The following is a 25,121-nucleotide window of genomic DNA, read 5'->3' as shown; positions in this document are numbered from 1 at the left end:
TTCCCTAAACTCTCTGGTCTCAAGGGCTTCCTCTGGACCATGAGGGTTGAGCTGTCTCTGAATCTCACAAAGCAGACTTCCTGCCCATCCTGCCCCATGGGCCCACCAGCCCCAGACTCTTCAGCAAGGGACCGACCCCTTTCCCAAGCTGTTCCCACCTTCTCTTAGCTGGAGCCTGGGGTGGGCCAGGGCCTGATGTCACCCCTGCAGGGGGAGGATGAGAACCAACTGGCAGCCCTGTCTCTCTGTGGCTGACATGGGTCCCAGCCTTGTCCTGCCATCACCTCCAGGCTACAGCTCCTAGGAGGGTGAGACCCAAGTGAGAGGAAGGGATGCTGGGAGATGGGGGCAGAAAGAAAGCTGGGGAGTTCCCTTTGTGGCTCAGTGGTTAACGAACCCGACTAGGATCCATGAGGATGTGGATTCGATCCCTGGCCTCACTCAGTGTTGATTAAGGATCTGGCATTGCCCTGAGCTGTGGTGTAGGTCTCGGACACAGCTTGGATCCCTTGTTGCTGTGGCTGTGGCTGTGGCATAGGCCGGCAGTGACAGCTCCGATTCAACCCCTAGCCCGAGGTCTTCCATATGCCTTGGGTGCTGCCCTGAAAAGCAAAAAAAAGTGAAAGAAAGCTGGAAGGCAGCAGTCTGACTGACTGACTGACCAACAGACGAAGACGGACCACCTTTCCAAAGTTCATCTAGTTTGGAGATCTCTTGTGGCACAGTGGGTTAGGGATCCAGCAGCGTCACTGCAGTGGCTCAGGTTGCTGCCATGGCATGGGTTCAGTCCCTGGCGTGGGAACATCTGCCTGCTGTCAGTGGGAGAAAAAGAAAAAGAAAAAAAACACTGGGGAATGATTGGTGCACAAAGAATCGGGACAGCCTGGAGAGGACCTGGGAAAGATTTCTGGAGGAGAAGCCTCTCGAGATGGGGTTCAAAGGATAAGGATCCTTTCCATTGAAGTAGAAGATCCTTGACTCCATTTAAACAACAGAAAAAGACTTTTCTGCTTCGCAGGTGTTCCTGGAACGATGGCTCTGCCGGCTGCCTCCTCTGGCTGTGGCAGCACACATTCCCTGGAGAGGGGGGGACAGGTCCCAGTGTGTGCTCTCAAGTCTCAGAAACCCCAGTGGCCAGAGAGAATGTGTTATCTCAGTAGGTCGGAGAAAATGCCAGGGTGCAGTGGGCGGTGAGTTGGATCCCCAGTCTGGAGCGGGTAGATATGGAGAAGGCTTTGTCTGTAACAGACGGGTGGGGTCTGGATGAGGGAGAACAGGAGCCAGAGGAGGCTTGAAGAGGAGACCAGCCTTGGGGAGCGGTGGGCAGGAGGCAGGGGGTCTATTAGACCCAGTGACCTGTGCCAGGGACCCGGGCCTTGACCCCAAAGAGACACGGCGGGTAGTAAGAGGGTCCTGTCAGGCACGAGGTGATCAAGGAAACTACATATTGGAGTTTCTGTCTCCTTGCAGCTGTGACTTTGGGCAAAATATTTCAAACTTTTGGGTCTCAGGTTATTTGCCTGGAAAATGGGCACAGTAATATCTACCTGGGGAGTTCCCATAGTAGCTCAGCGGAAATGAATCTGACTAGTATCCATGAGGATGCAGGTTCGATCCCTGGCCTCACTCAGTCGGTTAAGGATCCAGCGTTGCTGTGAGCTGTGGTGTAGGCTGGCAGCTACAGCTCAGATTTGACCCTAGCCTGGGAACCTCCATATGCTGTGGGTGCAGCCCTAAAAAGCAAAAAAAAAAAAAATCTACCTGGCAGGGTTATGTGGGGAGTAAGATGACGTGGCATGGGGTTAGCGGTCTCCGAGGCCCTGGAACAGGGTGTCTATGTTTGCAGAGCACTTTCACCACATTATCTCACCCCTCACACAGCTCTGGCAGGTGGGGAGGGGGTCCCACATGTTCCCAGCCAAAGTCACAAAGCCGGAGGGCGGAGAACTGGGATGTGTATTTGGATCAAATCCTGAGCTGGTGAAATCACACCATATGCTCGATGGATCAAGGTGCTGCGGTGGGGGTGGGGGGAGTGTCACCCAGTCTCCAAACCAGCCCTCTCTTCCCCTGGGGCCCACCGGAGTTGCCCCAGGTGGGCACCAAAACTGCCTTGAGCTCACCACTGACATCTACCCCAAGCAGCCTCTTAGCATCTTAGCCCATGTGAGCCACAGCTGAGCAGATGGGGAGTCCTCTCCTTGCTACCTCTTGGAGCTTTATTTCCTTACTCCAGGCCTGGGTGGGTAGAATCACTGTCCACACTCAGCACAGTTTAGCCTGTTCCACAGATTCAGGCTCACCTATTCTTGGGGACACCTATGAAGTGCTCTTTTGGGCCCAAACAAAGTTGTACCAGCATTCAAGGGGCAGCCTTCCCAAGGTCAAGATTTTCTGTGTAATGAGCAGGCCCTTTCCCAATGCCACCCAGCCTTGAAATATCCTCTCTGGCTGCAACAGTATTCTACTTCATCTATCTACCCATCTTCTGGTCTATTTCAGATAGAATTAGGCTTGGCTTTGAATAATAAAGACCCCACTTAACAAAAGCCAAAGGTCTGTTTCTCTCATAAAATCCTGAGGCAGAGAGTCCAAAGCCAGTATGGAGGTTTTATGCAGTCCTCAGAGACCTATGCACTTTCCAGCTCACTGCTCCACTGTCTTGTCCTCATAATCCAAAATTGCAGCCGAAAATCCAGCCATCACAGCTGCATCCCAGGCAGTAAGATTGAGGAAGGATAAAGAAGAAGGAGGCAAATGATATATGCTAGTTTACTTTTTTTTTGGCCATACCTGCAGCATATAGAAGTTCTCAGGCCAGGGATAGAACCCACACAACAGCAGCGACCCGAGCTACCCCAGTGACAATGTCAGATCCTTAACCCCTGCTGTGCCACAAGAGAACTCCACTGGTAGTTTACTTTTGAAAAAGATTCCCAGAAAATGGCACATCTATTTGGTCACATAGCCACGTCTAACCGCAAGGGAGCCTGGAATAGTCTTAATTCCAGGTAGCCAGTTCCCAGGTAGAAATCAGGAACTTGTTTGCTGAGGAAAAAAAGAGAATGGACAGTGGAAGTAACTATCTCTGACACCCCATCCATTCAATAAGCATTTATTGGATACTCCTTGCACTTACCTACAATACTTGTGTATTTTTTTAAAAGAATTTATTCTAGTTGATTTACAATGTTCTGCCAATTTCTGCTGTACAGCAAGGTGACCCAGTTATACATATACATACATTCTTCTTGTCATATTATCTTCCATCGTGGTCTATCACAAGTGACTGGATATAGTTCCCTGTGCTGTACAGCAGGACCTCATAGCTTATCCATTCTAAATGCAGTCGTTTGCACCTACTAACCCCAAACTCCCCGTCCATCCCACTCTTTATGTACTTTTAATATGACTAATACTTTTCCATCTCATGAGCAATGAGCAGTGCCTGGCATATAGTGAGTGCTTAGTGGCCATTATTATTACTGCATCGAAGTGCTGATGAAACACAAGCTTCTGTGAGAGCAGAGGGGCGTCTCTCCTGGGAGGGCAGGAGCCTTTCTTTTTATTGATCCCGAAGGCCTTGGATGGTCAGCTGCAGCATGTTACAACCATGCATTACCTCCCACCTCTATCCCATCCTACCTCGACCTTCTCTGGGGAACTGCTCACAGCTCATCCTTACCAAGGTGCCAGTGACAACAGTTGAGCACAAGGCTCCCCAGGGTGAAAAATGCAACTGTGTGTTAGAGAATTTGGGCATCAAATTTGGGCATCTTCCTGAAGCCCTAGAATGCTCGTGCTGTAGACAGTCTGGAAATTACTTCTAAAATGAGAAAATAACCATTAACAGTACCTAAAACACCTCTGTGTGAAAGAATGGAGGTAGCAGGTGCTCAGTGCCCATCCATGGGGATCCAGAGGAGGGAGGAGCCAGTCCCTGCCCTCTGGGGCCATCCCTCAGGCCACCGGGCTAGATGAGGAAGAAGCTGAGGGCTCGGCTAGGTGGCCTCAGGTGGACTCATGAAGGTGGAAGAGCCTCAGCGTGGGTGCCTCCTGCCTCCACCTTTCAGAAAGAGCAAGCTGCTGCTGGCTGACCACCACTCTAGGCCTGGAAATCACGTGACCAGTCCTTCCTGAGCACCCCCGGATGACAGGTCTGTGCCTGGCCCTGTGGGGTTCAGAGAGCATGGGGTGGGGGGCCTGTGAGCCTCAGGTCCCTTTTCCCAGGGTTCTGAGAAAACTTCATCCCTGACCTGGGGAACCAGGCAGAACCTCCTCCAGGAAGCCCTCTCTGACTTCCCTTGCTGGTGCCCCCACCTCAGTGGTCTCCCACAGTCCTCTGTTGGGCTTTTTCCAATGCTACCCACTCATCTGCCACACCCTTGGCTGATCCCTCTGGATCCCTGTGTCTTTGCACCTAAGATGAGCTCAGCAGCTATGCATCAACTAATGAATGAGCGGATGAGTGAATGAGTGAGTGAGTGAGTTCCCTGTCTGCAGGGTGTGGATCCCCAGCGAGAGAAGGGGAGGCCTGCAAGGGTTAACCAGGAGCCCGCCTGTGGTCTGAGGTAAGCAGGGAGGGTATTTGTTCAGGTAAATAAGGAAGGATTACTTATAATGGGAAATCAGGCCCCAGCCAACTCTTCATCTCGCACTGCCGCCTTCCTCCCAGCACATTCCTGTACTCTGCCTGGGTTCACACTGCGCCAGAGACCCAGCCCCCTGAGCCCACCTTGGCCTCCCTCGTAAGCCCCTCTGGCTGGGTCTTGCCGCCGTGCCAGCAGGTGGCCCTGGGCTGGGGGCAGGGGGGCTCCCTATACGGGGCACGCAGCCCTGAGACCTCAGAGAGCTACCCCTAGAGGGTGGCCAGGCCCCCGGCGGCCCCCCCAAGTGCCACCTCTGCCCCCCGCCCTGCTGGCTCCTGGTACCACTGGCCCCCCAGATGCCTGGCTGAGACCCAGCGGTGGCCCAAGTTGCCCACGCCTCTTCCTGGCCCCCAAGGTTGGCACTGCAGCAGACAACTCCTTGGGCACCAGGCAGCTAACAGGTAAGTCTGGCTGCCATGGGGGCTTTCCCCTGCCAGCTCCGGGGAAGTGGCTGGTTGAGGGTGCTTTCGAGGCCGGAACTGGTCCCTCGGGCATCAGTGTCCCCGATCTGGATCCTTCACCCTCAGAAGCTCCTGAGCCCTCTGCATGCTGCCTAGTCTCCTGCCTGGGCTGACCCCGGAGCCTGGGCGAGCTCCCTGGCCTGGAGAGCCCTGGGGTGCCCCCAGATCTGTGATACCCCAGCCTCTCCAGCCTGAGGGAGGCAGCTGTGCAGGTGTGGAGTCTCGGCCCCTGAGACCCGGCCAGTTCTGCTTGGCTAACGAAACACAAGCAGCCTTTCGGCTGCTGCCAGCTGCAGCTGCTCTGCCCGGGGAAGGGTCTCCCAAGTTAGCAGGAGTTTGGGGGAGCCTGGAGACTCAGGGCCAGGGCCACGGTCCAGGAAAGCCCAGGGCTGGGCAGGGCAGTGGTGCGCGCAAGAACTGGGGATCTGGGAAGCTTCAGAGTAAGCCACCGGGGTGCCTGGGGACCAGGAAGTGCAGGGCCTGTGGGCCGCGTCTGGACCCAGGAGAAAAGCCATGGGGGGCAGGGGTATAGGTGGGCTTGAAGGTGCTTGTTTCTGGGATTCGCAAGAGGTCTCCTGTGGGGGGAGATGGAAGTGGGTGGTGGGGAGACAGTGTGGAAAGCTGAAGGGCCTGGATGGCTGGGGCCCCCCTGAAGCCAGACAAGGTGTGTGCATGCGCGCCTGTACAGGTTGGAGAGGGCTCAGCACACTGAGCTATAGCCCTGGGTCCCCCTCACTGCCCCCTGCCAGCTGGGCGCCCCCAGCAGCCACACCTCCAGTGACTTGTCCCCTGGGTGATGATCATGGCCCTTCTGCTCCTCCTCAATAAGGACTTGGCCTCATTTCCTGCCCCCACCTCCCCCGTGAACAGCTTCAAGGCAACCCCCAGTAAAGCAGCATCCTCCTGGCTCCAGCTGCTCTGCTGAGTAACAAGGCAAACAGGTGTCCCGGCCACCCCAGGCCCAAGGTGGTGGGCAGGAGACTCCCCACCAGACAGGTGGGCCCCATGGCTGGTTCTGCTCACTCCCTGCCCTCCTGCGAGTGGGGCCGGAGCCAGGCGCTCTCAGCTCAGGGCCTCCCCACCCTAAACTCACAGACTCCTCTGAGTGCCAGAGCTCCGGAAGGGTTAGGGGTGTGGAGGGGGTGGTCTCTTGCAGGGTGGGGACCACTGCCCCCCCCCCGCCCCCGTGAAATTCCTCCGTGCCAGGCACTATCGGGGGCCTAGAGCTGCAAACGCAATCCCTGCCAGGCTAGGGTAGTGCGTGTTGCTGACTATGAGGCGCTTAAGCAGATGTGATGGCGTTGGGTGGTCACAAGGACCCTCTGAATTAGACAGAACTTCAGGTCAATCAAGCCTGAGGGGACAGGGTGCTCAGTCAATGTTCAGAAACTGTGATGCAGGCAGTAAGTACAGGAACCAGGAGAAGGCCCTTTTTGCCAGAATTCGCTGCAGTTATAAAGTTAAAACCCTGAAACCTTTCGAGCACACTTCTGTGCTGAACGGCTTGGTGCTGCTTGAGTGTAACTTGGGGATGAGGCCCTCTGGTGGAGGGCAGAGAAGGGTGGGTTAGAACCCACACTGTGTGACCTTAGACGAGTCATTTTTCCTCCCGACACTTGCAGCTCCTTGTCTGTGAAATGAGAAGGTTAGACGAGGTGGCCTCCCCTGTGAAAGGAGGCTTCGTGGAAGAGGCAACCTGAAGCGGGGTTTTGAAGGCTGCGTAGGAGCTGGTTGGAGACAAGCTGGCCGGCTGGATGTGTGGGCTTTGCGAGACTGACCTTGTCTCCTAGGCTGAGGTCAAGGGGAGGTGGAGGGGCTCTGGTCTGCTCCTCCTAGAGGCCAGGGAGGGATACATGAAGCCGGCAGAGAGCAGGATGACCTCAGGGCAAGGTCCAGGCCTCTCCCACCACCACTTTAACTCTCCCCCAGATGCCACCCTTTGTCTGCGCCCCTCCCTCCACCGTCACCACCTGCTTCTTCCTTTGTTCCCCTCACTCCTCACCCTGTTACCTTTCCCTCCTCTCTTCTCCAGCCCCGTCCCCTCTCCTGCTCCCAGGTGAGGCCTTCACGCATGCGCATGCTCGGCCCTTGATAATTCACAGAGTTTCTGTCCACCCTCCCCCTCCACAACGCCTTCGAGATGTGCTCTTTTTTTTTTTTTTGCTTTTATTTTTTAATGAATTTTATTACATTTGTAGTTGTACAGTGATCATCACAACCCAATTTTATAGCATTTCCGTCCCAAGCCCGAGCGTATCCCCCATCCCCCAACCAGTCTCATTTGGAAACCCGAAAGTGTTTCGAAGTAAGACACACTCTTGATGGCCCATTTGATCGATGGGACAGTTGAGTCTCTTGCCCAAGTGCTCAAGCTGGAGAGCAGGGAGTTGGGCTCCAAATGGCATGGGACCCTCCCCTGACCCCACCCCCACCCGCCTCCATTCCACGCCCCACCCTGCGCCCCCAGCCAAGAGAGTAACCTGTCAGGTGGAACGACTCTTCCCAAAGCAAACTTTGCACAAGCCGAGTTGCCCTGGGCTCTTCCTGACATTTAATGCCAGACTCCTTCCCCTGCCTCGTTTGCATGTTCCCAGCCCAGGAGGTGCCCCCTGCCAGATTCTCATCTCCCACCTCTCAGGGACCTCCAAACTAGGGTCCCCCCTCCCTCCAGGTCACTCCTCCTGGGCCAAGAACCTGAGTGTGACTCTGCCGAGGCCTGAGGACCAGAGCCCACCTAGGGCCAAAGAAAGGGGTGATGAGGTCTCTCTGGGCACTGCCAGCATCGAAGGGACCCTTCTGTTCCCCTCCAGCTCTGGGGGCCAGGAGGGGGGTCTGGGGTGACTGCCTGGGTTAGGGTCCCAGCGCCCAGGACTGGTGACAGGGGCGGGGCCCGGGCCTCTGCTCTTGGGCAGCAGGTTGGCGCGAGGGCTGTGGCATCCTCTCTTCCTGCCTCTGACTTCCATGCTCCGCCCGCCTGGGCTCGTGGGCTGAAGGGCGTCTCTGCTGTCACTCCACGGTCCCCATAACCATCTCCAGTCTTCAGATGGTTTTGGAAGCAATTTCTGTTCTTAGCCTCTTAGGCCAGTTCATTCTGGACTTGCATCATTTTCTGTCATGTGGGAGTGCCTTCACTCTGTCCCAACATCCTCTCACCAAGCTCCGAAGTGGGCTCCCTGGTCCTAGGATTGGGGCTTACGGCGCATTTTCGCCCTTGGCCCCCTCAAATTTTACAGATTCCTCATGTGGTATTTACAGAGCACCTCTGCCTCTGTCGTGCTGAGCTGGGCCTGGAGGGGCCACAGGGACACGTCGGAATGGAAGCGAGGGTGACCCGTGTGTGCACACCCCTCTTGCAAGGTGGTAGTCCTCTCATAGCGCTGTCCCGCCTTATCACCCCAGACCCCAGCGACACGGTGACTTGATGCATCCCCGCTTCACAGATGAGGAGACTGAGGCCAAGAGGAGACCAACGTGCCGCAGGCAGAAGCCGGGTGAAGTCCCTGTGTTCTCACACCATCAGGAACCCAGCTGCCCAGGGGGCAGGGCTGTGGGGGACAAGCTGCCCGCGAAACCTTGCAGCCCCAACATGTGGCGAGTGCTGGAGGGGTGTGGGGAAGAGAGAAGGGGCTACGGCCCTGCCCTTCCAGGAGGGCGTCGGGGGGGTTGGAGGAGACTGAGCTAGAGGGAGGAGGGGTGGACCCCCATGTGACGTGGTCAAAGGTGGAACATGCAGGTGGCCAGAACATGGAGGTCCCGGTAGAGCCAAGGGGCTTAATTGGGGTGTTGAGAAACGAAATATATTTACACACTGTGCGTGCTCAATAATGAAAAAGTGATCTGCAGTTTCTGGAAAACCCTGAAATCCAGGCAGGATTTGCACTTGATATGGCAGGAAATTGGGGTTCTAGCCCAACCCCCTCATCACTCAGCAGGGTTCTCCTGGGCTGGGTGCTGGGCTGACTGGGGGACATGGAGAGGATGCTGCTGGGGTGGGAGCTGGGCCTAACGAGCAGTTGTAAGGTGAGGGGCGGCCTGACCCTGCTCACTCGGTCAGGATTGTGGACCCACGTGGGGCAAGAAGGAGACCCAGCCACACCCCCTTCTGCTGCCAAAAATGTCAGCCCTGAATTATGTCTGCTTAGAAGGGGAGCCCTGGAGTTCCTGCTGTAGCTCAGCAGTAATGAACCTGACTAGTATCTATGAGGACATGGGTTCGATCCCTGGCCTCACTCAGTGGGTTAAGGATCCTACGTTGCTGTGGCTGTGGTGTAGGCTGGCGGCTGTACCTCTGATTCAATCCCTAGCTTGGGAACCTCCATATGCCATAGGTGCAGCTCTAAAAAAAAGGAAAAGAAAAAAGAAAAAAATAGGGGGGGAGGCCCTGGTGTCCACCTCTGTCTCTCCACCATCCTCCTTCCGAGTCAGGCTAAAGGCAAGATGGAGGTCATGAGGTCATTAAATCCAGACAGTGTCTGGGACTGACCTGCTGCGGGGACAGAGGGGGACTGAGGCCCAGAGGGGACCAGGGCCTTACACATGCTGGGAACAGGGCCAGACATGAAACCACATCTCCAGATGCCGAGGCCAATCACCCCTTTGGAGCAAATTCAAATACAGGGGTGAGTGTGGGGCTGAGGTGAGACCCTGTACCTCCCAGCTGCAGGCATCCATGCCACCCCCAACGCAACCCTGATGCCACCTCTGTGGGGCTGGAGTTTTCTGGGGCTGGGCCAGCAGGTGGACTGAGCGAGTCAGCAGGGTTGACCCTAGAGGTCAGAAGGTGCTGAGTCATAGGCACCATCTGGAAAGGGGCAGAGCTCAGCCTGGCATTGCAATCCCTGCCTGGCACCCTGGACGTGTGCCCCGAGGTAGCCACCCCCCAAACCGGTCATGTGGGAGTCATTCTGGCTGCCCCCAGAGAGAGCGGGCAAACCCAAGCAGTTTACTAAGCTGGCCTTCACCTTGTCCCTGGAAGGACTGGGAGCGATGTCCGTGAGGCGGCATGTGGATGCCCGGGGTCCCCACACTGCGGGAGCAAATGGGAGACGGCGCTGGGACAAACGTGCCTTCGGGGTCCTGGCTGCCTGTGGAAACTGTGGGCAGAGCAGACAGGACCATGATTCCATGCTGTTCCCTGACTCCAGCGATTCCTGGCCCCCTGGCCTTGCCCCCAACTCCCTACTCCAAGTCTCCGCATGCACCATAGCTTCTGGGCCCATGGGCTGGCTCCCAAGGTGAAATTTTGCTCCTGCAAAAGCGAGGTCAGTGGCCTGGACGGGTCTGGGATCTGAGGAGGTGGGAAACCCAAGGTCAAGGGGAAAGCTGCTGCCCCTACTCTCATGCGGAGCCCAGGGTAGGACAGGCCTCCATTCTCTCTGCCCGTGGAGACCCAGGGACCATGGGTGCTTGAAGACGCCACAGTGGGAGCTTGAGAGGGGGCCAGAGCCCCCCAGGGGCGGCCAGCCTGGGGCCCCTTCCTGGACAGGAGGGCGGTCTATCCAGTGGGAGAGGCCAGCACTCCGGGCAGTCAGGAGGAGCCCTGCTATTTCTCTTGGATCCAGCTAGTTTGAAGAGTGGGTGCAAAGGACAAGGGACTGGGGTTTTCCTGGGAGGGCAGGGGCTGTCTGAGGAGAAGGAGGAGCTGGGGGAGGAGCACAAGCTGAAAAGGGAGTGTCTAGGGGGACAGGGAGTGTGGGGCCAGAGGCAGGGGGGCGTCAGGGAATCCAGACAGCCCCCCGGGCAGGTCCTGGGCCCTGGCCTGGGCAGGCCCGGCTTCTCTCCAAGGTGCTGACTGGCTGACTGGAGGTTGGGGGAGCAGGCCTGTGTGGCCCCTGCCTGTTCTGCACGGCTCCTGGCCAGGCCCTGGTCACACCCCTGAAGCTCCCCTGTTTCAGATCCGTTGATGGGGGCCTAGAGGTTTGGAGGGAGAGGAGGGAGGGGCAGACGGCCGTAGGGAAGCTGGAGGAGGACCAGGGGAAGCGGGGCCGACTCTGGGCTGAACAGGAGGCTCCATCACATCCTTGGCCCCCACTCCCCCAGCGCCCCTCTCCTCCCAGGGCCTGCAGGGGGGCCTGGCTCTGGGCGGACTAAGGCTGTCTCTCAGGACTGAGGTACGTGGACACAAGTACCCCATCCACAACCCTCCTGGGGGTAAGATCTGCGCCCGGATTAGGCAGGTTGTGGGAGACAGCCTCCAACCCCATCACCGCCTGGGGCCTCCCTGAAGACCTACTGGCCACCCCATTTCCCTGAGGCTGTGGTTTCAGGAGCTCTCAGTGTGTCTTTTGCATATGGGGGTGAGAGGGAAAACCCAGAAGCGGGGAGCCGCAGGAGCACATTCCTGGTCCCGAGGGGCAGGGAAGGGCCGCTGTAAATCTCTAACTTTGGGTCCTTCTCTCTCTCTCTCTGCCTTCCTGGGAGTATGCGAGGTGCTTAGAGCAGCAGCCCCAAGCGGCTAATCCCTCTGGCAGCTCTCCTGTGAATCCAGCCCCGTCTCTGGGCCTTGGCCTCCACCAGCTGTTACCAAATTTCTTTGTCCGGAGTCTGAACCAGTGCCTCTGGGGCAGGAGGTAGCCAGGACGCGCTGAGCCTTAATCCAGACACGTGGCTTAATCCAGAAAAGATCAGCTCGAGGTTTGGGAGCTGGAGGCATCGCTCTGGAGACGGACAGCCCCTCGGGTGCGCCACAGAGGCTGATGGGACGGGCCTGGACCTGGCTTGTCCCAGGACCCTAGGCCTATGGTGCAGTAGTCCTGGCTCTCCTGTGTAAATATGGGGACATCCCTGCTACTCTCTGAGCCTCATTTTCCCAGGCACACATGTCCCCAATGGGTGGACAACCCCCCATGGATGTAATCATGGCACAGATGGGGAGCCCTGGAGAGTCAGGGGAGGAAGGTGGTGGAGAGGGCTCCCTGGAGGAGGAGGGCTTTGGGCTGAACTGCCATGACAAGGAAGGGGCATCTGGGGCAGGGGGACAACAAAAAACATGGAAAGAATGTTGTTCTCATTAGAGCTGGCTATGTGGTCACACACTGATCTCAGGTTCTGGTTCAAACTCGGCCCCTAACCAGTGAGTAGGTCTGTTTCGTGCCCTGGGCTTCATTGTTCCCATATACGGAACAGTCACACAGTAGGCGGTTCTCTCCAGACCTGATTATCCAGCTCAGAGGTGGGCACCAGCCTTTGGGATCAGGCACGGCAGCCGCTGGGGAGCCATGGGAGGTTCTGGAACACAGGGGTGCCTTATGAAAGGATTTTGGAGAGAAATGAGCCTGATGGCGCGATGGAGTGAGCCGCCAGGGAAAAACAACTTGGAGGATCAAGCTGCCCAATCAGGAGGCGGGCAGGACCCTGGGGAGATGGGACTGACAGAGCAGGAGCCCCAGAGGGAATGCGGCACCGTGAGCAGAGCCCACACGCGGCCAGCTGGGGACCTCAGGCAAGCTGACCAGCCGCTCTGAACCTGAGTGTCCACATCTATAAAACGAGATTCTCCAGTGCCCATCACGCGGGCTATGGGTAGTGCAGGGCTAAGGGCACGAATGCTCCGGGCAGAGCAGGGGCTCACCGTGTGTTCTCTTCCTCTAGCCCTAGAGCCTTATGGAGGTGCCAGAGCTGCAGGCTGGGACACCAGCCCCCTGGCTCCCTTGGCCAGTGAACCAAGAGCCCCCAGACGGGGCTGCCGGGTCCGAGCCTTCCGCACAACCTCCCTCCCACCTGTGGGCAGTCAGCTCCTTCCTCCTGCTGCGTGGTTAATCATTAACTTCCTTTTCACCAGGGTGTTGGAGTTGGGACCAAGCCTTGGTTGAGAGTGGGTTCCTTGGCATTTAGGAGCAAGGTGACAGGGAGCTGGAATGTGGGGGGGGGGGGGATTCTCTGCCAGGGGAGGATCCCGGGGCTGAGAGGCAGAAGCCCTGGATCCCAGTCATTCCATGCTCCGCATCATAACTTCCCCACCACGGTGTAGGGATAAGGCCCCAGCTGCCTCTCGGGGAGGGGTGGAGGCAAGGGCTCCAAAGCTCACTTGACAAACAGGGCTGTGTCGTGGCATTTGCCCGGCCTGGCAAATGCGGCTACAGTCCCGCCACTTCATTCTCAGTGACCCCTCAGTACACTGTGCCCCGAAACACGGCAGCTGCTTCCCATCCTACCTGGGGCTGGGGCCGAGCAGACAGGAGGGCCACAAGGGAAGCAAGAGCTCCGGCTTCTTGGAAAAGCTTCCATCTCCCTGGCACACGGCCCGAGGTGTTGGCAGAGACTGTCCTAACGTGGCAGGCCGAGCAGCCCTGGGGACGTGGGTGGGGCGGGAGGCAGGCAGGGGGTGATGAGGGAGGGGTGGGGCCACCTAGGGGGTAGGGTGTGGGCACAGGCTGGAGTCGGGACCCGGGGGCAGAGCGGGCTGCTGGCTCTGCCTGGGTAAATAACGTGGGCTCACAGCACACACGTGTGTTTGCACAGAAGGACTTGAAAAGATTCCAGGCCTGCCCTCTGTCCCCCGCAACCCTGGCCCCCCCACCCCTGCCCACCCCACCCTGACCTTTCCTTCCTTGTCACTTAAAGGAGCCCTTGAAAGGGAGGCTTGAGATGAAAGGGAACACCCTCCTCTTTCTCACTGGCATTCTCTCTGCCACGAGAAACTGCAGAGTGGCTGTGTCAAGTTGGGAAGATTGGGCACTGTACAAGAGAGGGGACAAGGCAGAGCTGAAATTCCTCTTGGGCTCCATTCACCAAGCCATGCTATCCAGAGGGAAAGGGGCATCGTTTTCCGAGTTGTACGAAGTTGCACTAATTGCAACCCTAGAGAAGCCAGAACCTTCCAAATGGGGTTCTCCCTCTGCCCTGCCTGCAGGAGCAAAGGACGCGGCACGTTGAGGCTGAGCAGGTCAGTCTCACAGGATGACTGGAGAAGGGCCGGGGAGCCCCGCCCCCAGCGTCCCGGCCCAGTAAATTCTACCATCTACCCATCCTTCCATCAAAGCTGGCCCCTCTTCCCGCAGAGGTCTTCCAAGGAGTGATTCTCAAACTTGAACATACATCAAAATCATCCAAAAGGCCTGTGGAAACGCATTGCTGGGCCTCCCTCCCCTCACTGCCCCCCGGCTTCTGATTCAGTAGATCTGAGGTGGGCCTGAGAACTCAAGCTCCTCACAAGCTTAGGTGCTGATGCTGCTGGTCTGGGTGCCATGTTTTGAGAACACTTTAAATTATAAACACCCCGGAGAAAGGACACACGTTAACTCGCCCTTCACGGGTTTATCTGCTCTTTCCTCCTTTCTGAATGGTCCCTATATTTTGAGGAGCGTATGTTTGTTGTTAATCTTCCACCTCTGTCGTGATTTCCTCTTGAGCCTTGAGCCCACAGATCATGGAAATCTCTGTGACCCCCGTGCTTGGTCCCTGCCTCACCTGAACCCCATACCCCTGCCATGAGGCTCGGGGGAAAGAGTTGGGGGGACAGAGCAGGGGACCAATGGGGAGGAAGTCCTCTGCTTCCTCCTGTTGAGCCAAATGGTGCCCCTTGGGAGGGCTTTGGGGGGGCGGGAAGGCGTGGAGTCTGTCTTGCTGGAGGCCTCATTTGTCCCCCAGGGCCTGGGCCTTCTCACCACCCCCTGCAGCTGTGGGGAAAGCTGGCCTGTAGGTCTGCAGGTGGGCACCTGGCACCTCCAGGGCCTCAAGAATTCCTCCAGGGCAGAGGGGAGAGGAGAGGGCCCCCAGAGCTGGGAGGGGCCGGGGGCTGCAGCTTTCAGGGGAGGAGGGAGCAGGCTGGTACCGGGAACCCAGGCCTGAGTGGGGACGGAGCTGAGCGCACAGTGACCACCTCAGCAGCCTTAGGTGGGGATTTATTCACTCCCCGCAGTGGCCCTGCGGGAGAGAGGGGAGGGGGTTGACCCTGCACAGCCCTTAATTGCTCCTTTCTGTCTTCACCGGGCTGGTGAGGTGATGCTGCCCCTCCTCCCTTCCCTGCCCCTTCAAGGGCAGAACAAAGAGATTTAGGTGAGCTTGAGAGCTCACCTTCCTTCTGAGGAAGGAGTGGCCTTGGCAGGGCTGTGGACTGAGACCTGGATGTGGACCTGCCCAGGGACAAAGGCCCGGACTTTCAAGACTTCTTGTCCAGGCCTCAGTTTGCTCATCTGCTGAATGGCACGAATCACGCCTTCGGCTCTGAGGACTGGCTGAGGTCGAGAACCTCAGAAGATTGTCTCACACCCTCCGCCTGAGGACAGATTTCCTGCTCGCGGCCAGCCCGGCTTCCTCGGGGCCTGGGAGCTGTCCATTTGCCCCCACTCCCGCCTCGCTGTCTTTCCCAGCCCAGCTGCCCAGCCCTGGCCCGGCTGGCTGCCCAGTGATCCGGAAGCCCCAGGTCTCTCCCCGGCCCAGCCGCTGCCCACTGGGCTCCTCATCTCTGTAACCAGCTTAGCGGCCCCCATGGGGATGGGGAAGCAGCCAGAACCTGAGCCTCCTTCCCTCTTTATTTCTGTAGACGCAGCCGCCAGCCCGCACAGCAGCAGCATGGGCAGCGCCAGCCCAGGCCTGAGCAGTGGGCCCCCCAGCCGCCTCCTGCTGCCCCCTGACGCCGTGTTGCGGACTGGCCCGGAGAAGGGGGCGGCGGGGCCGGCGGGGCCGGAGAGACGGGACTGGAGCCCCAGCCCCCCTGCCACCCCCGAGCAGGGCCTGTCCGCCTTCTACCTCTCCTACTTCGACATGCTGTACCCTGAGGACGGCGGCTGGGCGGCCAAGGGCCCTGGGGCCAGCACTCGGGAGGAGCCGCCTGACGAGCCCGAGCAGTGCCCAGTCATCGACAGCCAGGCCCCAGGGGGCAGCCTGGACTTGGCACCCAGCGGGCTGACCCTGGAGGAGCACTCACTGGAGCAGGTGCAGTCCATGGTGGTGGGTGAGGTGCTCAAGGACATCGAGACGGCCTGCAAGCTGCTCAACATCACGGCGGGTGAGTGCCCCGGGGCCGCCTCGCTGGGCGGGGGCACCAGCCTGCTGAGGTCCCTGGGGGGCGGGGTCACCGCCTGGAGCACTGGGGTCACCCCGGCGGTGCTGGTGCCTGTCCCTTATGGTCAGCCCCGAATGCAAGGCATTCCGTGCTCCCCTGCTTGGGAGGTGAAGTGAATTCAAGCGCTTCACCGCCTGCACTCGCCCCTCGCTTACTCAGCCTCAGCCCCTCCTGCCTCCCTGTCATCCCCACAACACTACCTCAGGGCCTTTGCACCTGCTGGTCCCTCAGCCCGGAACACCCTCCCCACAAAAGTCCACTTGGCTCGCCCCTCACCTCCTTCAGGTCTGGTCTCAAATGGCACCACCTCGGAGTTCCCTGGTGGCCTAGGGCTCCGGTTAAAGATCCAGTGTTTTCATGGCTGTAGCTCAGGCCGGATTCCTGCCCTGGGAACTTCCACATGCTGCAGGCGTGGCCAAAAAAAAAAAAATGGCCCATCTCAATGAGGCCTTTCCCGTCCCCTCTAAATTGCTGGACACACCCTCACCTCCTATTCCTCCAACCTGCTTTATTTCTCTCATAATTTGTGCTGTCTTATATGCCGCATATTTATCTTGCTGACTATCTGGCTCCCCCACCGGAATGGACATGTCCTGAGGGCAGGGGTTTCCAGTTGTTTTGTTCACCCCTGCACCCCCAGTTCCTAGAATGGTACCGTGTTCATAGTAGGTGTTCAGTGAACCCGAACATCTCCTGCCAGGCTCTGCTCTAGCACTGGGGAACTGACCGTGAACACAGCACAATGGCCCTTCATTCATGAAGCTGACATTACGGTGACCAAACAGCTCATAAATACCTAGGTTAATGTGGCACTGGTCCAGTGGGGATGAGAGCTCCAGGGAGGAGGGGACATCAGGAGGCCAGGCACAGATGTGTCTGCCAGGGCCTGAAGGCTATGGAGCCAGTGCTGCTGGTTGGTGGGCTGCTGGGTCTCTCCAACCTGACCCATCTCCTCGGTCTCTGGACGCTGGCATTTGCGCGCCCCCCACAGGAAGGGTCTCCAGACATTGCTCAGGCCCAGCTCCTCCTCCTCAGAGTCATCCGGCACCCCCAGCCCCCCCAGCTCCCAGCTGGTGTCCCTCCCAGGCAGCTCCTGCCACGGCCCCTCCTCCAGTTGCCCCGTGCCCATGGCTTTCCCACAGTGCCTCCATCCCGCACCAGGTCTGGGAGGGCACAGCCCTCAGAACAATAGGGACAGAAACAAATTGCTTTGACCCTGGGGAAGAAAATGGGTTTATTAAGGCGAGCAGCCCAGGCTGCAGGTCACCCAGCTGGGGCCCCAGTTTAGGCCATAGTGCTTGGGCGAAGGCCCCATTGTATCTGTGCTGCCAGCCAGGCCCCCACCCACCCGCATGCAGAGTGGCTCCCCAGGGAGGCTCTAGGACCTAGCCCATGACGCCCCTCCGGGCCTCTGCCCTGCAACTTCCCTGGGCCCTGGCCCTCATCCATTCATGCACGTGCACGGGCCAGCTCCCAGGACCAAGCCCCTGTTAGGAATGACACAAGGGATGGGACTCTATGTATCTCGTTTCCTCAACTGTAATACACAGTAGGGGGGGCGGGCAGTTGAGGTACTTCCTGGTCGGGTTTTCCTCTGGTTCTCTGAGGGGTTTTGGGAAGGAGAAAATCTGGGTGTTTCTGGTTTACTGTTACTGTCCCTTCCAGGGCTGGGGCTCCCCAAAACCCTTTGGAGGGATTGGAGGGGTCTGGGAGGACCTAAAATCCAGGTGAGATGGGGTGCAGAGGCCCTGGGCTCCCCTGCCCTGAGCCATGCTTGCTTTTAGGGCCGTGGCTCCTTCCTCTCTTCTTGTCCACCCTCCAGAGCCCCAAGGCCCGGCCTGGCCCCATCCCAGGAGCGATGTTCCTGGGGCCACTGGTTCCCATGGGTGCTCCATCTCAGCAGAGTGGGCCATGTCGGGGCAGTGCCCTCAAGCAGCCTCCAGGGCTGAAGGAGTGTCTCTTGACCAGACCCTGTGGACTGGAGCCCCAGCAACGTGCAGAAGTGGCTCCTGTGGACGGAGCACCAGTACCGGCTGCCCCCCGTGGGCAAGGCCTTCCAGGAGCTGGGGGGCAAGGAGCTGTGTGCCATGTCGGAGGAACAGTTCCGCCAGCGCTCGCCCCTGGGCGGAGATGTGCTGCACGCCCACCTGGACATCTGGAAATCAGGTGGGACACGGCGTGGGGGGGTGCAGCCTCTCCCAGCTGCAAGCCAGGGACACCCAGAGGAACAGTTAGGCCTGGACGCCTGCCCTGAGGTTACTCTCCCTGGGGAAGCAGCCCCTTGCCACCATCTGGGTTCTGTTCTGAATCCCAGCCCTGGTTCCCACCCCCAGATCCGGGGTGAACTCACCAGTCAGGCCCACTCCCTACCCAGGTCAAGGCCATAGATCTTGGACAGAGCACATGGGAAGCTAAAAGCTAGAAGTTAGGCCGTGAGGACACAGGACATCAGAGCTGATGGAACTGTGGATACTCTAAAGTCCTTCTTCTTTGTCTTTTTCACAATTTTGCATTTGTTTCATGTTGTTTTTCATTAAAGAATTAATGAGGTGTGTTGGAGTTCCCGTCGTGGTGCAGTGGTTAACGAATCCGACTAGGAACCATGAGGTTGCGGGTTCGATCCCTAGCTTTGCTCAGTGGGTTAAGAATCCGGCATTGCCGTGAGCTGTGGTGGAGGTTGCAGACGCTGCTCGGATCCCAGCAGCTCTGGCATAGGCCGGTGGCTACAGCTCCGATTGGACCCCTAGCCTGGGAACCTCCATATGCCGCCAGAAGTGGCCCTAGAAATGGCAAAAAGACAAAAAAAAAAAAAAAAAAAAAAAAAAAGAATTAATGAGGTGTGTAGTTCCCGTTGTGGTGCAGTGGTTAACGAATCCAACTAGGAACCATGAGGTTGCGGGTTCGATCCCTAGCTATGCTCAGTGGGTTAACGATCCGGCATTGCTGTGAGCTGTGGTGTAGGTTGCAGACGCTGCTCGGATCCCACGTTGCTGTGGCTCTGGCATAGGCCGGTGGCTACAGCTCCAATTGGACCCCTAGCCTGGGAACCTCCATATGCCGCCAGAAGCGGCCCTAGAAATGGCAAAAAGACAAAAAAAAAAAAAAAAAAAAAAAAAAAAAGAATTACTGAGGTGTGGAGTTCCCGTTGTGGTGCATCAGAAACAAATCCAGGAGTTCCCGTCATGGCGCAGTGGTTAACGAATCCGACTAGGAACCATGAGCTTGCGGGTTCGGTCCCTCCCCTTGCTCAGTGGGTTAACGATCCGGCATTGCTGTGAGCTGTGGTGTAGGTTGCAGATGCGGCTCGGATCCTGTGTTGCTGTGGCTCTGGTGTAGGCCGGTGGCTACAGCTCCGATTCGACCCCTAGCCTGGGAACCTCCATATGCCGCGGGAGCGGCCCAAGAAATAGCTAAAAAACAAAATAAAACAAAACAAAGAAAGAAAGAAACTTTGCCAAAAATTAAAAAAATAAAAAATAAATTAAAAAAAAGAAGAGCAAGGGGGCGTTCCCTGGTGGCTCTGCAGGCTAAGGATCTGGCATTGTCACTGCTGGCCCTTGGATCACTGCTGTGGCACGGGTTTGATCTCTGGCTCGGGAACTTCTGCATGTCACGGGCACAGCCAAAAAAAAAAAAAAAAAAAGCCCACAGTGAAAACCAGTAGAGTTTACCCTGAGGAGTCAGTTCCCTCCCACTGGCCCTGCCCTCCAGTCCCCCTCCCCAGGGGCAGCCACTGATGCCAGTTTCTCGGGTAACTTTTTTTTTTTTTTTTTTTGTCTTTTGTCTTTTTGTCTGTTGTTGTTGTTGTTGTTGCTATTTCTTGGGCCGCTCCTGTGGCATATGGAGGTTCCCAGGCTAGGGGTTGAATCGGAGCTGTAGCCACCGGCCTACACCAGAGCCACAGCAACGCAGGATCCGAGCCGCGTCTGCAACCTACACCACAGCTCACGGCAACGCCGGATCATTAACCCACTGAGCATAGCTAGGGATCGAACCCGCAACCTCATGGTTCCTAGTCGGATTCGTCAACCACTGCGCCACGACGGGAACTCCTCGGGTAACTTTTGCCAAGGGAAGCCTGTGCACATACATACAGGCAAGTGTGTGACTTCTGCCCTCTTTCCCACGAATAGTACCAGAGCATCACACTGTCCTGTACTTAACGGTGTATCTTGGATCTTGTCCCCTATCCGTGTCTGTACACCTGGCCCGGCTTTGATGGCTGCATGCCAGCCCTTCACCTTTCCGTCCTCTCCATCTCATCTGGGGCCCGGCAAGCCTTGCACAGAGCCACGCGCTCTGGGGCTGTCAGTCCTTACTCCTTGATTCAAGGCCCCTGTCTCTCAGGGCCCTTGCGGGGACAGGTTCTGCTCTCATGACCCAGGCAGAGACCAGGGTCCTGTCCCAGCCCAGGCCTCTGGGGACTGGCAAGAGCTGGGGACAGGGCCAGGCTGAGAGCTGGGTGGCCACGTGGGCAGAAGCTGACTGCCTCCGACTGCCCGTGTGTGTGACGGGGAGGGGCCACGTGGCAAGCGGCAAGGGGTGGAGGGGCTCAGGGAGTGTTGGGATTATGCTGGGCACTGTGCATCCTTGCAAACCTGTGAGGGGGTGTCCTGGCCTCATTTTACAGGCGGCAAAGGGAGCAAAGCAAGGCTCGACTTCCACTCTCCTCTCTGAACATGCGGGGTTGCATGCGGGGCTCTGAGGCCCTCCCAGCTCTAAAATCCTCGATTTCCTTCTGGGTAGCAGCTCTGTAAATAGCTTGTCTTCCTAGACTGGAGGGAGAGGGACCCACAGGGCAGCTTATGTGGTCACACCATTCCAGCCAGACACCTCCTCCTTCCTTGGGGGTCTCTCTGGGTCCCCAGCTTCCTCTCCTTGTCCCACAGCGGCCTGGATGAAAGAGAGGGCGTCCCCAGGAGCCATTCACTACTGCGGTGAGCAGGGCAGGCAGGGAGGCGGCCAGGGCTTGGGGCTTCAGGGTCTGGGGGTGAGGAGGGGTGGCCGCCATGAAGGGGGGGGCCCCCACTCACCGCCACCCTCCCTGGCTGCCCAGCCTCAACCAGCGAGGAGAGCTGGGCCGACAGCGAGGTGGATTCATCCTGCTCCGGGCAGCCCATTCACCTGTGGCAGTTCCTGAAGGAGCTACTGCTGAAGCCCCACAGCTACGGCCGCTTCATCAGGTGGCTCAACAAGGAGAAAGGTGAGCGGGGCCAGGGGCAGGGGGGGGAGGAGGCTGGGGGGCCAAGGGCCTGCCAGGTGCTGGGCACAGGAGGGTTGGGGGCTGGCTGGGGGAGGGGGGCAGCCCCCGCCTTTGCCCTGAATGCCACATACATACCCTCATGGACCAGCCCAGGGTCTGTGTGCCACCTGCCTCCACTTCCATCCCCTGGCCAGGCTCTGCCTGTTGAGGGTCCCCAGCGGCACCCAGTGCTTGGGGGGACATAGCAGAGGCTTAAAACTCTGAGAACCAGACACAGTCTCTACCCTCAAAACTTTAGAGCTCCGCTGCCGAGACCAGTGGTGTCCAGTGAGAAACACAGCGCAAGACCCATAGGCCATATTAGCTTTTCGACAGCCACAATTTAAAAAAAAATTAGTAGGTGAATTTAATTTTAATAATACTTCTATTTAATATTATAAATTCTTATGATTTGAACATATAATCAACATAAAAATTGTTAATGAGATATTTTACTAAATCTTCAAAATCTAGTATAGAGTCTACACTTATAGCGCATCTCAATTAGGACGGGCCAGGAGTTCCCTGGTGGCACACTGGATTAAGGACCTGGCATTGTCACTACTGTGGCTCCGGTCACTGCTACGGCTAGGGTTTAATCCCTGGCCCTGGGGAACTTCTGCATGCCACCATCGCAGCCAAAAGCAAAAATTAGGACTGGCCCCATTTCAAGGGCTCAAGAGCCACCTGTGTCCAGCTGTTAGCCCCGTGGAAGGCACAGGCTGAATGGAGTGTGGATGTATGCTTTGGAAAAGGCTCAGAGCCAAGAAACCTGGGTTCTAGGCCCCATCCTGCCATTAGCAGCTGTGGGTGCCTGGGGCCCAGGCTTCCTAGTTGTGAAATGGACTAGATTTATTCATCTAACAAACCTTTGCTGAGCACCTCCTCTGGTCCCACACTTGCTCAGTGGACCCTTACAGGGAGTTAGAGCATCCGCAGGGTGCGGGGAGGACTGAGCACGCACAGTCTTGTAGGAGAACCAGCAGTGAAATGAGCTGGTGTGCAAAGCGCGTCAGGGCTATGCTCCGGGCCCAGGAGGAGTGACTCTGGGCTGATCGCAGAGCAGGAGAAGGGGGTGGCAGGGGTGAAGAAATTCCTGCACAAGGTCCGATGAGTCTGGGTGTACGTTTGAGACCAAGAGCAAGCTGATTTGCTAGGGAAATGGAGGGAAGGGAGATGGGGAGGCCTGGGTGGTCTGGGAGACCTGCCTGGAGTGGGAGAGTCGACCCGGGCTTTGCCAGGTAGTTTAGAATGAGAACTGGGGGTATTAATGAGGAATCATTTATCCTAAAGGGTACATACACCCTTCGGGCTCTGCTCTAAGCACTTTCTGTAACCACTCAACCACGTGGTAGTCCCTGCAGCCTCCCGACAGGAAAAAGGGGTCTCAGACAGCTTCTAAAGGTAGAAAATGGCAGAGTCAGGCAGGATTCCAACCCAGGCAGGCCTGGCTCCAAATCCACTCTCTTTCCACCGTCTCCTACAAACTAATCCTGCCAGAAAGCTCTGTGAGGGCTGACGGGTCTGAGACTAGCAGAGAGCTCTTTCAGGAAGTGCCAGGGTGAAGGTGGGGGCGGGGATGGCCTTGCCACAGGAGCTGTGTCTGCAGCCCGGAGCCCCTCAGGGCTTCTGTGTAGTATGTGCAAACCCCATGCTTAGGAGTAGAGGCTGGCGAGGGCCCCAAGTAATGCACCAATGTAGGCAGGCTCCCCCTGCACCTAGGGATTTGTGGGTCTATAGCTGGATTTGCCCACGTTTCTGGGAACCCTCACAAGTGGGGAGAAGGTCTGGTGGCCGCCAGGTGATGCTGGCCCCCTGGCTCTCCGAGAGATGGAGCTGCTGGTCTTGGTCTTCCTCCCACCTGCTGCCCGCCTTGCACCGCTGGCTCTCACTGGCCCCCTGCGTACCCACCCTCCCAGGCATCTTCAAAATTGAGGACTCGGCGCAGGTGGCCCGGCTGTGGGGCATCCGCAAGAACCGTCCTGCCATGAACTACGACAAGCTGAGCCGCTCCATCCGCCAGTATTATAGGAAAGGCATCATCCGGAAGCCGGACATCTCCCAGCGCCTGGTCTACCAGTTTGTGCAGCCCATCTGAGGCTGCCGTCGGGCCCGGGCCCACACTCGCCCTTGCCAGGGCCCCCTCCTGCCTGCCCTGCCTTGGCCAGACCCTGAGCTGGGGGACAGGGCAATTCACTGGCATCTGGAGTTCAGAGTCAGAGTGGGATGGTCCCCTGCACCCAGGGGGGCAAGTGAGCTTTCTGGGGCCTGAGGGACCCCAGGTGTGGGTGCTCCTGTGCAGTCCCCTGGAAGACAGAGGGGACCAGGGCTGTCCTCGGTGTTCATGGTTCCCCAAGGAAGACCCTCCCTCCACCCCAGTCTCTGACCCAGAATTTCCAGAGCAGAGCCAACAGAATGGCGGTGACTTAGCCAAGTGCTCTTGGCCACCCATTCTGCCCCGTGCCTGGCATGGTGCTGGCGGACGTCTGCACCCCTGAGTTGGAAAGCCAGGGGCACTCTGGGAACGGATAATAAAGATACTAGAGAACTGACGTGGCCCTGGTGTCCTGCAGTGAGCAAGTGGCACAGCCTGGAGGCCGTCACTGCTCAAAGTCATTGTGGTCACAGGGGCCTGGGGTGGTCCAGGGAGGCTTCCTGGGGGAGGTGGTGTTGCGCTGAGCCTAAAAGGAAAGGGCTGGGTGGATGGTAGAAGCTATGAGAGAGAGGTGGCGAGGCCTCAAGGCCAACGAGGGGCTGGAATGGCCCTCACCCCCCCGACCCGTGTGGACTGAAAGGGTGGGGGAGGGGCTGGGGCTGCAGATGGTCAGTGGTAGGACTGAGCGATGGTGGCCTCTTTCCCACCTCATTCCCTGCTGTAGGGGGTGCTGACCCTCCCGAGAGGGGGCCCAGAGCCCTTGTCCCGCTTGGCCGACCAAGGGGGCCCTGGGAGGGGGCAGCAGAGGGTTTCAGCCCTCCTTGTGGGGCACTGGCTCTTGCAGCAAACAGAGTGGAAACTTGGCTTCCTTGGCTTCCAGCTTGGCTTTGCTGGCACTTTCTCTTGCAAGAAGCCACAGGCCTCATCAGTGCCCCCTGCTGGTAGGCTTGGTCCTACCGCTGAGTCCTGAGAGTGAGGGGCTAGGGTGAGCGTGAGAGGGCTGGGGGGATGGAACCCACCACCCACTCTCCTGGGCAAAGCAACTCTGCTTCCTCACACACATTCGTTCATCTGGCTCGTGTGTCCTGAGGCCGACTAGGGGCCAGGTGCTGCCACTGCTTTGTCGTGAACCTTCCCGACGAAACACGAGGTAGGGGTTACCCTCCACTTTCCTGTCTTGCAAATGATGAAACAGACTCAGAGCAGCTAAGTGATCTGCTCGCAGTCACACAGCCAATCAGTGGCAGAACCAGGAGCTGAACTCACAGGGACAGGACTCTCAGCTCCTCCGTGCCTCCTGCTCCGTCAGCATCCTTAGCCTCTCTCACATTTCACTTCTGGTGACGGGCTTCCAGGAGACAGGACAGGGAGCCAGCCAGTGCCACCCGACCACTAAGGGTTAAACGCTGCCCTGTACTGCACCTTCTGCCCTCAGCAATTTTATTGTCTCAAGAAGAAAGTTTACTCCTGGCAGTGAGCAAACAGCACGTTGGCATCTGTCAGCTGGGATTGCAAGGGGAGGAGGAGGGGGCCCTGCCCCAGGCCGGTGCCTCGCCGGGCCCCTGCTGTCTGCCCACCCCCAGGGAGGGGGCAGACTGGGACCCTAGCC

General features: G+C 57.9%; 1 protein-coding gene across 5 annotated transcripts; it reads left to right on the top strand.

Moving 5' to 3' along the window:
* The first annotated feature begins 4,641 nt into the window (after window positions 1-4,641).
* Window positions 4,642-23,909, top strand: SPDEF (SAM pointed domain containing ETS transcription factor). Of its 5 annotated transcripts, none has more exons than XM_084966113.1 (6): window positions 4,642-5,050; window positions 15,594-16,058; window positions 18,084-18,281; window positions 21,005-21,052; window positions 21,231-21,318; window positions 23,277-23,909. In XM_084966113.1, the coding sequence occupies exons 2-6, from the start codon at window positions 15,623-15,625 to the stop codon at window positions 23,290-23,292; spliced, it is 786 nt and encodes a 261-aa protein (XP_084822239.1). In that variant the 5' UTR covers window positions 4,642-5,050; window positions 15,594-15,622; the 3' UTR covers window positions 23,293-23,909. The 5 variants fall into 5 exon arrangements, with proteins under 5 accessions (XP_084822239.1, XP_005665952.1, XP_084822238.1 ...); XM_005665895.4 differs by having other exon boundaries at window positions 21,172-21,318; XM_084966112.1 differs by having other exon boundaries at window positions 20,984-21,052.
* The last annotated feature ends 1,212 nt before the right edge of the window (window positions 23,910-25,121 follow it).

The sequence above is a fragment of the Sus scrofa genome, chromosome 7 (genome assembly GCF_054392235.1).
Source record: "Sus scrofa isolate SSC_HxYL_T2T_F1_AM1 chromosome 7, Sscrofa_HxYL_maternal_Yorkshire_Landrace_v2.0, whole genome shotgun sequence".
Taxonomy (NCBI): Eukaryota; Metazoa; Chordata; class Mammalia; order Artiodactyla; family Suidae; genus Sus; species Sus scrofa.
This window is presented reverse-complemented; position numbering and strand designations above follow the sequence as displayed.